We start from the raw sequence: 15,322 nt of genomic DNA on the forward strand, positions 1-15,322 counted from the left end.
CCCTAAACTTCCATCAGCAGTATTAGGTAACAGCGCTCTCCTCCCTTCTTCCCCTCCCTCCCTCTGTTCCTCTCTCTGGCTGTCAAATCCACTTTCTTCTTCCAACCCAACCAAAAAAAGAAAAATCCTCTGACGTCTCTGTTCTCGCTGCTCTTCACGGTCGAGCAGGCTTATTTATTTTATTGCTGTGCACATGGTCCAGCGGTAACACGGTGGGAAACTGTCTGCTCTGCTCTCTGATCACCGTCAGACGCCCACTTTATCATTTCTGCCTTTATTAATTCAATAAATGTCACTTTATGGAGCTGGTGACAGAGCTGACAGTGTATCCACAACACCAGATAATTACTCAAATTTACTGGACGGTGGCTGGCTGGTAAAAAATCTGAGGTTTGGTGTTGGTTTATGCAGAAACACCACGTGAAAGAATTTATTTCAGAGTCAGAGCAGACACAGACCTTCTCTCAAGCAACACTAGAAAATGTTTACAGGTTTTTTACGAACAACATGATGACATGAAAGACAGAAACAGCAGCTTTCTGCTGCAAGAAGAATAAATGCTCTCGCTATATATACAGGATTATGCTAACAATGATCTCCTGCGGCCATTACAGGGAAATCTGTGGGGAAATTCCAGTGTAATTCCAGCAAAACACTAAATTTCAACCACACAGAGGTAAAGCAATATAAGATCATGACATGACAGAGGCTTTAGCTTTCTGCTGCAACAACAATGGATCTTAAAGCTGTTACGGTTCTTAATTTAGATGGACTTACACAAACAATCTCCAGCAGCCACTGTGGGAAGATACCGATGTAATTATGGTAAATACCTTGTTTGCACGGCACATAAGGTCAGGTTATGTAAGGTCATGATGTCACGACGGGGAAGACAGAAGCACTGGCCTCTTAGTGCAAAAGGAATGAATGTTCTCGCTAGTATCGTTTTTATTTTACATCAATATATACAGGATCATGCAACAAGAAGCCGTTGTCTTTATACTGACAGGATATTTCTCGACCTCAACACTGAGTCTCTCCTCATCTGTTCTTCATCACACACGACACACAGCAACAGCTACAGAGTTCTCTTTACACGTCCATGGTGAGCAGAGGAGTCGAGCTGCCACAGGAGCAGAGAAGAAGAGCTGTTACAGAAGCTGGTGTGTACAAGCAGAGAGCGAGTGGGGGGAAAATGCATTTCACTGTGGGGGCGGCGAGGCTGGAAATAGGACGTGGCGTGAAGTGCTGTGGGGTGGCACGTCCAGGAGCGCTGGTGCATGTTTAGCTATCATCAGACACTATCATGAGTAAAAAAGACACCAGAGGCAGGATGAAAACTCAGAATAAAGAACGAAGGAACGAAGGAAGGAAAACAAAACTGTATATCGATGGAAAAAAATCACCGATATCGATAACCCTAAAAATACATAATATCAGCCCAGATAATCATCCAGGCCAATATCTGTCAACTCCTACTTTTTACCACTTTACTGTTTACAGATATCTCGCCGTTTTCTTGCTTCATTGAACTGTTTAACTGTCCTGTAAACAACTTTGTAACATCTGCTTAGAGAAGTGTGATATAAATATATTTATCATGATTACTGTTATAAGTTTTAAGAGGGATAAATTAACTGAGAGTTAAAAAATATCTTTGATGTAATGGATAAATCAGTCGTTAGATATATATGAAGAACAAAGTGACGACAGGTGCAGCCTGAGGTGAACTGTCCCTTTAAGACTGCACGGTTTACAAAATCTCTAACATGCATTAACACCTGACATCAGCTCCCACGCGCCGAAAACAAGCACACAAAATAAAAAAAGAAGAAACACAGATTTCCATCAGCTGATTGTCAGACCTCAGATCCTCCTCCTCATCTGACACCACGCTCATGTTCACATATCTCACCAGAATGAACATCATGTACTTCACTGAGGGAGTTTCCGCACTAATTACTGAAGCAAGAAGTTCTTTAAGAGGCACGCTTTATTCCAGACATGTTATTAGATTAAACTGCTTTAATGCTATCATCATTGGGAAATCAAATTTTAGCTCAACTGTTCTGAACTCAGTGTACAAACAGACACAGAGGCCAGCCTTTCTTAACTCCACACACAAACGTTTCCTACTTTATCTGCTGTAAACATGCAGCACACACCCACATGCAAGAGATATTCACTCACACACACACACACACACACACACACACTCTCACACACACACAAACACACACACAAACCGACCTGTTGATGCAGTACGGCTGTAAAATATGCATGTTGTTAAATCTGCAGGAGTCTGAGAAGACGAGAGCCCAGCAGCTGTTCCTGCTGCAGGTGGAGTCAGTTCAACATCCAATCTCTGTTTGCTCAGAGCTCCACTCCTGATGAGGTCTGAGCAACACCAGCTTTGGTTGATCTGTAAACCTCGAAGAGAAAGTCCTTAAATCCTTGACAACCGCCACGCTGAACCGACCTCCCAGTGACCCGAGCGCTCAAGTCCATCCCAGTGCAGTACAGTGGAGCAGAGCGGAGCCTCGAGCTGCTGCTGTCAGCTGGGCGATCTGAGGCAACAGTGGCTCTGCCTCAGACTGACTGCTGGGAGGAAGGGCTACTCTGTTTATCTCCCTCCCTCTCTCCCTCCTCGCCCAGCCTCCCCTGCTCACCCCGTCTGCCTGTGTGTGTGTGTGTGTGTGTGTGTGTGTGTGTGTGTGTGTGGTTTATCCCCTGATGACACGCTCACTGTCATCACAATCCACCTTTTCATGTCTACAACCTCTCCTCTTTATCACTTCCTGCCTTTGCTCTTCTGTATTTCTGTTACCTCTGTTCTAACTTTATCCCTCTCTGTTCTCCTCCCTCTCTGTTCTCCTCCCTCTGTTTCTGTCACCTGTCATTATTTTTATCTCAGGTCTGTCACCTTCTCGTCTTTACTCCTCCTGCTTTCCTCTCCTCATTTCATCTCCAGGAGAAAAAAAACCCAAAACAACGCAGCATCTCTACATCCAAACTCACTTAAGCTTTAATGCTAACTCGATTACGTAACATCAGGCTGGTGCAGCCTCCCCAGTGCGGCTGAGCGGAGTCTTATGAGGACACGGGGATGCTTGGTATCCCGTCAGTCGATTCAGAGCACACAATGATCTCTTTTTCCTCCGTATATGATCATCAGCATTTACAGTGAAGGCCACAGCTACAGCTGGACTCAGAACTGTGTTGCTGAATGAACAGGAGCAGGCACGCCGTGCGGCGCCGTACGCACCCTGAGATCCTCTGAATGATCAAATCAAAGTGTTCCAATAATAGCCAGAGGCTGAAAATAAAGAAGCAGGTCAGTCACAAAGGCTGGGTGTAAACATCAAAGGGGCTCAGACTTACCTGAACCGTAACGGCTCAGAGGGTGAATTTAGCATCGTGTACGTTTCCACATCAACAGAGTCAAGTCATACTCGCCACTGTAGCCCGCTCTCATTCCCAAACTCATTAAATACCGCCGCTTTGCCACTGATTTTGGCGTCAGACAACAAAGTTTTATAACGTCGCCTGGCAGCGACTCACAATGTCAGTTTATACAACTCAGTCTCACTCCTAAGTCATCGAAAGGTCAGTGACCAGGCGGCGGTTGTGTGCATGTACCTTCCTGTAGTGTTGTTGGTGAGATACAAAGATGTCAAAATCAATGCAGTGGAACCAGACGCGTCATCAAAATCTGGCGCTGACATTACCCACAATACAACTCAACTGCAGACGGTTAACGGCAGCTCATGTAGCAGCAGAGATCAGCAGCACCTACTGAGGTCTGGTAGGAGCGATTCTTTCTGACTCCACACCTCCAGATCTTTCACATTTTCAGACTTGCAGACCCACTGACACTGACTCGCACATTAACACATGGCATCCGAGCTAACCCCTGCGTCACGGCTGCAGGCCAGATCTGTCCTCATTAAATTAAATACCAGGATGTAATTTCATTTTAGCGTGACAGTTATCCATCACATGAGAGCTTGTGTACTGTTCAAATCAGCAGTAAAGTTTTTTGTTCCGTTTGCATCTGTGTCCTCTGCTGGAAGTTATGAATGAGAGCGAGGCCACGCACGCCAACAGCGCCACCATGGAGCTCACCATCACACCAACAGTTGTTGTCTTGATCTCCAGCGGCGGCAGGTCAGCGTGTAGGGCAGACGTAAAGAGATCCGTCGCAGCGGTGCCGGCCAGATAACCTCTCGCTTTACATCAGTAAGACGGAGCAGGTGGTGGGGGATTACAGGCCAGCATTCCTCCATTAACAGAAAGAGAAAGGCAGCGTCGTTCAGTTCAGTGTGCACAGGACTGAGAACGTGTCACTGGATCTGTGCTCAGGAACTGTGGTGGAGATGACGCAGCTGTGAGGAAGCTGAGAGCATCATGATAGCAACGGTATCACAGACCGAAACCACAAACGCCTTCAGAGGGCCAGTGGAGACTTTACTCCATCCAGGACGTCCACAACAGACGGATGAGACATTCAATGTTTGAATCATGGATTGTAAAAATAAAGCTCGTAGCCAGTGGAGCAGTCGAGGGTATATCCACCTCTTTTTTGTGGCCGTTTACAGGAAACTCATCTGTCTGCCAAAAAGCCAGTGGAACACATCGTACCCACTTCCTCCTCGGTAACCTGCCCCTCCACCCATCAAACCTCATCAGCTGCGTCCACACCACTAACACTGATAAGAAGAAGGGAGAATGCCGGCCAAAATCAGCCACCTAATGGCAGGTTCACAGCCAGAGTCTACATCCGGGGAGTCAGACTAGTTGTAACATGTCTGATTTGGAATTGACACACGTTCAGGCACAAAGCAATTCGAACTGCGCTCACCGTTACGTTCAGCACTCACAGTGCAGCGCTAACATAAGCTCACTGAGCGGCGTGCTGGCACTTTGCACATCTTGGTGCGACTCAAGAGAGAATCGGTTTCAGTGCTCAGTGGTGTTGAAGGGCGCTCCAGTTCAAAATGAGACCAAACTCCTCCATGGATGTCAGTTTTTTTAATCACGACAAAGGCAGAATGTGGCCCGTAACAAACAATAAATCCTGTTGTTTATAGTTGACGGAATAAACAACATCAACAATCACCACAACCACAAGAGATCCTTGATCATACAGTCAAAAACGTGCACACAAAGTATTAGGCTGACGGGTCCAGTAGTTTGTGAGATTAGCAGTGGACAGACAGATACACACATTTACACGTACACACATGACCAAACTAGGGATGTCCTGATCTGATGTTTTTGCATCCGATCCGATACCGAGTCCTTTATTTTGAAACCGAGTCCGATACCGAGTCCAATCCGATACTTTGCAAAGCATTAAGAAAGAAAAAAAAAAAAAGAATGCATCCAAATTGTCCCATAAGGTTTTTTTTATTTATTTAAATAGTATCCAAAAAGCTTATCAGTGCTTCAGCGGCACAAAATGTAAACCAAGTCAATATCTTCTTCTTGTCTTCAATAAACAAAATAGGCCTATATCTTTTTTAGCGGTTTGACACATGAAACAAATATTTTTCTTTTACTCAGTCAAACCCCACAAAGAAACCATAAAACCCATAAAACAGGTCCCTCAAATTAAATTGTTTTTACCTGGTTTCTGTAGAACAAAAAAAATTATACTCAATTTTCAAAAATACAAATACAGCAGTAATCGGTTTTAAGAAAGTATATATTTCTTCACCAAAGAAAAGAAATGTTCTGCTCTGTTCAGTCAGTTCAATCCAGTTCAAACAAAAAACTCCACCCCAGGTTTTCCCGCAACCAAGGAGGTAAAGAAAACCCACTGTTGGCTCTGACTCAGTTCAGTCTCAAAATGATAAATCAACCCGGCCTGAAAGTTCCAAATAAGGAATAATGACACGGAAAGTAACCCCCAGCTTTTGCCAACTCACGGGACCGTGTGTGAATGCCATAACGCTTTGGCGTTGTTTCAGCTGTGGAGGCTCTGTAGGATCCCTTGATATCCATGGCGGAATCTCTGAGTTGAGGCCGGTGGCCGGATGGATGATATTCCACGAGGAAGCGCACCTATTTCTCGGACTTTGAGCGGTGGAAAATGCCGTGGTAGGCTGAATACGCAGAGGACTTCTGCCGGCGACTCTCGCCATACTGCCAGGAGCGGCATAATGTAGGGGCCGGTCTACCTGGGCTCAGCTGATTGAGCCATCCCACTGGCTGAGAGCACTGGTGGGTGTGTCTGGAGGTACCTCAGTGTTAGAGCTGTCGAGGAGCACGGGGTCAATCTAACTCATAGACTTTGACGACTCCTCCCAGACAGCCCGTCACTCAAATGGCCCCGCCCTTAAATAATGCATAACTTTAAGGCTTAATAAAAGTTGTACAAAAATTCTTCCTGTCATGAATGTTTTAATAGAAACCAAAACTGATTTTTGTACGAGGCTGTAAACATGTTTATTTCTGCTGTAAAGTTTTAACATGGGGGTCTGTGGGGACTGACTCGCTCTTGGAGCCAGCCTCTAGTGGCCATTAGAGGAACTGCAGTTTTTGGCACTCCCATGTCGGCTTAATTCTTTCAGCCTCGGAGGTTCCTGCTCGATTAATAGTGACAACATTAAACAAAAGTTAACTAGAATTACCACCCCGTGGTTGTATGACTCCGCCCACCAGTCCAGTTTCTCTGAGAGTTTCCATCCATGCCTGTGAAAACATGGATGTAAGTCCATCTGTAAGTCCATCTGTCTGTCGGGACGGACAATCTGAAAACAAAATGCGTCCAGCCTCGGCTATCACCAGCACGAAGGCATAAAAATTCGACTCCATTACAGCTCACAAGGTTCACCAGCAAAACAATTGTCTTTTGCCAAACACGTTTTCCAAACAAATACAACATGCTAATGTTATTAGCATAAACCTATGACATTTTACATTGTATAAACTAGCCTAGCAGCTAACAGACTTTTCTTCTGCTCATATGAAGCCAGGATAAATGACACACGCTTATGTGTTAACACTGAGGTCTGTGCGGACTGACTCGCTCTTGGAGCCAGCCTCAGGTGGACATTCACCATATCCTAGCACTTTTATTTTGAAAGGCTGCTGCAGCAGATGAGGACAGAAACAACACAATGTAAAGACTTTCAGAACAAAGTGTTTGTGCACAGTTATGTTAAACAGCTTATTGCATTAAAGTAAACACTTGTGGTATTCCGAAGCTGTTCCTGATCACCACAACAAATCTGCTTTAAAAAAAAATCAGAAACAATAGCGACACAAACACCTTCTGTCTTGAATCACAGCACGGTAAACATCAGGAAACATTTAACGCAGATTTATTCACGCCTTCCTATAAAAACCCTTCACTGCTTCATTATGTTCCTGCGCCACACAGTCGCAGGTCAAACGGCCAAGAGGCTTGTGAATTAATACACAGCTGTTGTTGTGTTTGCTTGTGCTGCTTAAGCTAATAAACTGTGTGTACAACTACAGAGGGGTTACCTGAGGACAAGGCCTCAATACGACAGGAAGAATGGCTCTTTGAGAAGGAGTGGAAAAAGCCTGGCTGTTGATTTGACCTACAGAGCCGTGCTGTTCCCGGTGGAGTCAGCACTTTGTGAGGAAATATACATCGCCTGCAGACATTCATCATCTGCAATTGACATCAGGTGACTTTTATACTCCAGGAATGTATAAAAAACAAGCTGAAGAGAATAATGCAATGTTTCCACGGCTGTGATATCCCTCATGTGGACGTCTGCCTGCCTAAAGCAGTTTGTGAGCAGCACAGCACTGAGCTGCTGCCACCATCAATACTCATTTCCAGCAAAAGCACCCAGGAGAATAATGTGTTTTTCTGTATTTAACGGCGATGAAATCAGCTCCTGTGTGATCTGAGAGGCAGGAACATCAGAAGTGCTCAGAGCAACACGCCGTGTGCTGCAGTCAAACCAGTCCTCACTTTCATGTCATCAAGTTTATTTCAAACTGCCTGTTAAATAGTCTGGAGACTGTGTACACATGTTAGCAGATACCAAAACCTTTTAGGTGGATTCGTGTTTGTGTGTAGGCTCGCTGTTGTGAGCATTTATACTTTTTCTGTATGCTGTAAAGTTTGTAAAGTTTAGTTGATTCAAAACACACATTAAACACACATTAAACATGGCTTAACAGAGACAGTTTCAAACACAACCACACAAATCAGCTTCACTATAACTCGCAGCATTCACAGACAAAACACACAAATACAACATGCTAATGTTATTAGCACAAGCCTATAGCATTTTGCATTGTATAAATTAGCCTAGCAGCTAGCGGAGATTTCCTCTGCTCATATGAAGCCAGGGACAACAGCAACATTGAACAAAGGTAACGTTACGGCTCCCTGATAGTCTATCATTGATAGACTCTTTTAGGACCGGCGTCACGATGACATCATGTTATCAGCTGGAGGTGCAGCTGCCTCTCCCCCACAGGGCTGTAGGCTCCATAGGAGTGTTAAAATGTGTTTGTCTTGTTGTGTTATTGGGAGCCAGAATAGAAGGAGTCATGGCTCAAAACCAGCCGCCACTGCCCGTCAACAAAAACAAAGACAACTATGGTTAAATGTGATAAGACCAAAGGACTGGACGGAGGCCATCATCAAAAATGCTCACATGTGCAGCGCACACTTCATATCAGGTTAGGGAAAAAGTATTTCCTGTTGTAGGGATGAATAAGGTTATGTGTATTAAGGGTTATCATGTCCACCTCATCAGAAACTGGGGAGGGATTAAGAGGAAGATTGGATTTCTCTGCAACGCTAACTTTTTAGCACATTAGCTAACGTTAGCTTCCATAGCAAAACAAACAAGTGTGGTCCTCCTTTGTAAGATTGGCTTCCTGTGACATCATCCATCCACTGAGTGAGAGCATACGGGTCGGCCAGTCTGGTCCCGTTGGTCAGTGTTTACTTATTCAAGTAACACTGGCGGTCCGGAGAGTGAGTGACCTGACATGGTGCGTTGGTAAATTCAGTCTGACGCTCTACACTAAAATGAGAGCCCTGTTGGTGGAAGAAACGCAGCGTTATATTTCTACATGAATGAACCAACGGTTAAGTTAATCACACATTCACTCTGCTCGGCGCTCTGCTGCTCCGTCTCCACAGACAGAGTGTCCAGAGTGCGCTCTGCCACTCTGAGAGTGCGCTGCTCTGGATAACCCAACGCTACATTCAGACAGCGCTCCCAATTTATCAACGCTCCAGTTTGTGTCAGAGTGCGCTCCCACACTCACAATGAGTGTTTCTGAACGCACCACTCACATCATCTTCCTCCATCGTCTAAAACAAGACAACACAACTTGTTAGCTAGTGCTAGCTAATGTCTGTGGAGAACTGTTTCGCCTCCAGCTAAGCCCCGCCCACCAACAAACCTCACACTGTTTACTAACAGTAAAAGGGTCTATTTTAGTGGAGGCTTTATTGTCTTCACAATTTATTGTTTCTTATCTGTGAAATTAAAGTAAATCAAAGCTTTGTTTCCACTGAGGGAAATGGTTTCAGCTCACAGAGACAGACAGGAGGTCTGCGTCACTGTGACGTGTAGTTACATTTCTGGGGAGGTGCACGTCAGGCTACAGCGTAGGTACGGCATAAATTCAGCGCAGTATAAATCGCACTTAAAGTCATCAAATTTGTGACTTGAGTTCAAGTCATGTGACTCAAGCCCACACATCTGGCAGTTACCACGGCAACGACAGAAGCTTCATAGTATTTGTTTCAGCCCTAAAACCTACTGATAAATATGATACTTTCCAAAAATACAAACATCTCAGTGCAGCATAAAACCAAGTCTCTGACAGCACCTCACACAGCTACTGCTCTTCTGTTTAGATGTTAATTGAATTACAAAGGTGAAAGCCAACTGTCTCAGTGCTGACACACACACACACCCCGACTTCTATTTCAGCATCCTGTACTCGGGGCTATGTGAAGGTTTGCATCAACATCTCTGAGCGCGTGAATGTGTGTGCGTCTGTGACTCAGACATCACAGAGGGGAGGGGTCAGGGCATGAGGCAGCGCTCACAAGAACACGTGCATGCTCAATGACACTGCGAGAAACACACACACACACACACGCACATGCGCACAAAAACAAAGCAACAATCCCCTGTCGATGTCACACAGCGAGCTGCGTCCTGAGCTGTCCTCTGCTTTCTGTGGCTCCATCTGCCCCCGCTGCTCCTAATCCAGCTCCCTGCACTGCACTAATCCACACACACACACACACACACACACACACACACACACACACACACACACGCACACACCTACACATCTACATACATACCACCTGATCACTTGGCACACAGTCAGACCTCAGAGCCTCCAGGTAGATATTACTTCTATACACTACCTGCACGAGGGTTACCATGGCGATGGCGATACTAAAGTATACTAAACTATGCTAAAATCTATACCTGTGTCTCTGCTGAAATGTTCATGTTGTTTGGTTTGGCTTGACGGTGGCGCAGGTGAAAGGTCAGTCAGGGGAAATTCTAACTCTGTCAGTTTGTGCTCTCAGACCGACCAGAGAATATTCAGTTAAAACAGATCAGTGACGCTGTTTTGCCGTCATCGTTGTCCTTGAAGTTTGCTCCCAGTGCGCTTCAGTGGCGTAAGCACTGTGCCAGACTCCATTTAAAAAACATAGAGCCCAGGTCAGACCAAAGATTCACAATGAGACGAAACTGTTTTAGAACATTGTTGAGAAAAGTTGCAGCGGTTTTGAATGAGTGCTGCACAGTGGATGTAAATTATGCTGATGAGAGTGGTTTATGTGGATTTCAAAAAGCAAAAGATTTATGGAACATTTTAATAAACTATAAAATGTTAAATTTGAGAATGGAATTTTGTGTGTTGGTAGAATGAGACTAAAGAACATGTTGGGGAGCTCTGTGATTGGTGGTTCCTCTACAGTTTTTAGATCATCTTGACAACAGATAAAGATTCACTCTGGAGTCATTATGAAACTCACCAACAACATCTTCCACCACCGTGAGACGGTGTATCATCTCTAGTCAACGACTCTCTGTGCTTCTGATCTGTAACGTCGACAGGAAGTGACCGCCATGAGACGGCGTATCATCTCTAGTCAACGACTCTCTGTGCTTCTGATCTGTAACGTCGACAGGAAGTGACCGCCATGAGACGGCGTATCATCTCTAGTCAACAACTCTCTGTGCTTCTGATCTGTAACGTCGACAGGAAGTGACCGCCATGAGACGGCGTATCATCTCTAGTCAACGACTCTCTGTGCTTCTGATCTGTAACGTCGACAGGAAGTGACCACCATGGAGCGGCGTATCATCTCTAATCCAACGACTCGCTGTGCTTCTGATCTGTAGCGTCGACAGGAAGTGACCACCATGAGACGGCGTATCATCTCTAGTCAACGACTCTCTGTGCTTCTGATCTGTAACGTCGACAGGAAGTGACCGCCATGAGACGGCGTATCATCTCTAGTCAACGACTCTCTGCGCTTCTGATCTGTAACGTCGACAGGAAGTGACCGCCATGAGACGGCGTATCATCTCTAGTCAACGACTCTCTGCGCTTCTGATCTGTAACGTCGACAGGAAGTGACCGCCATGAGACGGCGTATCATCTCTAGTCAACGACTCTCTGCGCTTCTGATCTGTAACGTCGACAGGAAGTGACCGCCATGAGACGGCGTATCATCTCTAGTCAACGAGTCTCTGCGCTTCTGATCTGTAACGTCGACAGGAAGTGACCACCATGAGACGGCGTATCATCTCTAGTCAACGACTCTCTGCGCTTCTGATCTGTAACGTCAACAGGAAGTGACCGCCATGAGACGGCGTATCATCTCTAGTCAACGACTCTCTGCGCTTCTGATCTGTAACGTCGACAGGAAGTGACCACCATAACTGCTGACACTTTTCTCAGTGACGTTCTGAAACGGTTTCATCTCGTCGTGAATCTTTGGTCTGAACTGGACTTTAGAATAACTTTAACAATGTTGTTTCTCGAGCTAACAGAAGCTAACAGAAGCTAACTGGTTAAATCTGGTAGCAGTTGTTGAGCTTGTCTGGGGGCATGTGATTGGCTGAAAGGTGAGAAGGCAGTGACATCATCACTGCCATTAAAAGTTGGACGTTTGTTAATTTTTTCACAATGATTTTGTCCATGTATTAAACAAACACTTTGAGGCTCCTTCCTCTTTGACACTGTGGAGGGGAAACGTTGGGTTTAACTCAGTGTTTGTCTTCAGTTCTTCAGCAGCTCTGAACTCTCTGAAGTCTCTGTGAATTTATTTAATGAGACAGTGATGGCAGGATGTGTGTGTGCGTGTGTGTGTGTGTGTGCGTGTGACTTCACGTGCTGTAATGCAGAGAGCACAGATGGCAGCGTGACAGAGTTCTGTCTTCTCTTTTACCACTTCATAAGACATTAAATTCACTGACTGAACCCTCCATCATCCATCCATCAATCCATCATTCATCCGTCCACACTTGCAGAGATTCTTTCACCCGTCACTTTTGTCAAATCCACTGTTAATCTCTGCTTTCCTTTCATGTTTACATCAAAGATGGACATGCGCACACGCACGCACACACACACACACACACACACACACACACAGTCCGTCTCACCCTTTCTCGTCTCCCTCTGATGAGTTGCTATCCTGCTTGTTGGACATTGGCTCCATGTAGCCTCAGTCCCGTCCAGCAGCCAGTCACAGGACAATGAGGCGGACCTCGACCTCGCCAGCCTGCTCAGCATTCGCCGGCGGGCCCTTCAACAGACAGCCATCTGAGGATCTGCGCAGCGATTGGCTGGGAGGAGCACGGTGGGCGGGACATCAGTGGAAGCAAAAGAGAGCTGGAGGGACAGAAAGAGACAGAGACAGAGTCAGAGACACGGTGACATTTGTCCAGTAAAATGTTAGATATTAAATGGACTCAATTATATCACGTTATACCTCAGTGTGTAAATATGACATGTACATACAGAGGAGCTGCGTCTGATGGATATAAAACAGGAAAACAGGAAACCCTGACAGCTGAGGAGACACAGCTAGCCAGTGTTTGCTATTTATGCTGCAGAAAATAAAAATGATTCATTTTTGACATTTAAAACCTGAATTTGAATTGAACACTTTGGAGGAAATAAAGACAGAAAAGTTTTTCACTGTGGAGCAGCATCATGAAACTAAAATCATATGACCTGTGTTGATTTATGTGTTCTTTCACACATTTCCCAGTGTTCCTGATTATAATCCCTGAGCACAAGCACCCAGTTTGAATGTTACCAGCACATTAAATGGCCGTTGTCAGGTGTCATTAGGAGCACAGGTTGGAGGTATTGAGGCCCTAGTCTACCTGCTGTATCTACCTTTATTGTTAGGCGACCTCTCGTGGCTGTAGTAATTATGACAGGAGCAAAAGAGGCAGTCAGGTGATGTCGTGCAGGCCCACAGGAGCTGTGCTGGGTTTGAAGCTGACTCTTGTAGTGGGCAAACAGTGTAATTACATGTGATGTGGCGTCGTCATGTGAGGGCTGCAAAAGACTTTTCCCATAGACTACATGGGAAAGAGACGTCTGTAAATCAGTGGATAATTGTTTTTTTAACATCACATCCCCTCGTTTCTCATTTCTGGATTTGATCCATTGGGTCTGATAACATTATAAAAGTCCAGGAGAGCTGCATGACTAAATCCTTTAATACCCATGCAAGTTAGTGGAGGGTTAAACCAGAAGTAGCGAGTTCAGCTGGCAAAAGTCTCCAGTGTGTTTGCTCTATTGGCCCCACAGTGCGGAACCAGCGCTGATCATCCAGGTAATCTTCTACACAGCGGTTAAACCATCATGGCGTCACTAAACAGCTTCTGTAGAAATGAGCCGGGCCCCGCCTCCAACACTGTATCTCTTCATACATCCATGAAGTAGTATAGAGTGCTGCAGGGATGATGGTCAAACAAACACAGGACTTTGACCCAGGAGATCGCTGTTTGTGGCCCATGGGAAACCAAATGTCCACGCTGCTTTATGTTAAGTTATGTACATAAGTTGTGTCGAGTAAAATCCGGGACGGGTGCCACAAGAACACGACTCTACAGCTGTGAGAGGGTCTGTGAGGCTGCTAGCATGCTGGTATTTTGCAGGTATAATGTGTAACAGTGGCCACCATCTTAGTTTAGCGTGTTAGCATGCTAACACTCGCTACTTAGTCTGAGTGGGCGAAAGTTCGCTGCATAGATCAGCCTCTCACTGGGCGGAACAAGCCACCCGCTGAAGTCCTGCCCTACCACCTCCGGTTGCAGTTTTCAATACGTCCTTTACTAACTTTTGTGGTGTTTGATCTTGAGGGGATGTAGCCATTTTTCTGCCATGGTTCGCGTCCTGTAGGCGATATTTCTGTGGGCGTGTTACACCAAAACCTGTTTCCCCCCAGCAATATTTTTGCAAGCGCACCGTTGCTGTGGCACCGCCCAGAACGACTGTGATTGGTTGAAAGAAATAAAAAAAGCCGGGGCGTTTTTTTCTCCAATCTTAAAGTGAGAGTCGGCGCAGCCGGACCTTTCTTTTCTTGAGAAAGGTCTGGTGAGCGAGACTACTCGCTACTTAAAGACAACGTCCAACTAAGGCTGACGGGAGTGTCATTAGTTTTACAGGCATTTAATTATAAACTTAAGTGTTGGACACATTAAAATATTGGATTATCAAAATTGATCTTGAGGGGAAAAATGATTGTCTGCCAAAAATTTTAAACAAAAACACCTGTATCTATGTCCTAATCAATTACCTATTTATTTATATCTTTATCTATGCATTTCATTTGTATGTTTATTAATTTCTTTTCTTAAAAATGAGTCTAATTAGTTTGTACATATTCTTCTATTATGAAATAAATTAAGTACATATGCATGATAATTATATATTAATGTTTATGTATTTATTTCATCAGTTATATAAGTACTTCTTTATGTCATGTGGATAATCATTTCCTGACCTCTGACCCAGATCTCTCAGCCCAGTAGGAAGACAGACAAATAAACCCTTAACTCAGTATCTGAGGAGGATAAAGGACCTCAGTGTTTAATGAACAAGACTTTTTTTAGTTCAATTTTATTACAGGACAGACACGTTGTGACTAACAGTGACCTACTTTGAGGAAAATTAAGACTGAGAAATGGGACTGTTCTGAAAACAGAAATAAATCAAATCATCTTCAACTTTAACTTCAGACGTCACTCCTCAGTTACATGTTCGATCACAGAGAGGCCGGTGTGCTTTCACACAGAGCGGCTGTTATAAGCTC

General features: G+C 44.9%; 1 protein-coding gene across 5 annotated transcripts in view; it reads right to left on the minus strand.

The window, feature by feature from the left end:
* The window catches only part of LOC125879295 (thyroid hormone receptor alpha), a 170,676-nt gene that overhangs the window by 29,860 nt on the left and 125,494 nt on the right, over window positions 1-15,322 (minus strand). For 3 of the 5 annotated variants that reach the window (XM_049561096.1, XM_049561094.1, XM_049561095.1), the window contains one exon: window positions 12,654-12,882. In XM_049561096.1, coding sequence (XP_049417053.1) covers window positions 12,654-12,709 — 56 coding nt within the window. In that variant the 5' untranslated portion in view covers window positions 12,710-12,882. Of the gene's footprint in view, window positions 1-2,250; window positions 2,598-12,653; window positions 12,883-15,322 lie in introns of those variants that run through there. The other 2 variants (XM_049561098.1, XM_049561097.1) reach the window with 1 other exon arrangement.

Source organism: Epinephelus fuscoguttatus, linkage group LG19, assembly GCF_011397635.1.
Source record: "Epinephelus fuscoguttatus linkage group LG19, E.fuscoguttatus.final_Chr_v1".
Taxonomy (NCBI): domain Eukaryota; kingdom Metazoa; phylum Chordata; class Actinopteri; order Perciformes; family Serranidae; genus Epinephelus; species Epinephelus fuscoguttatus.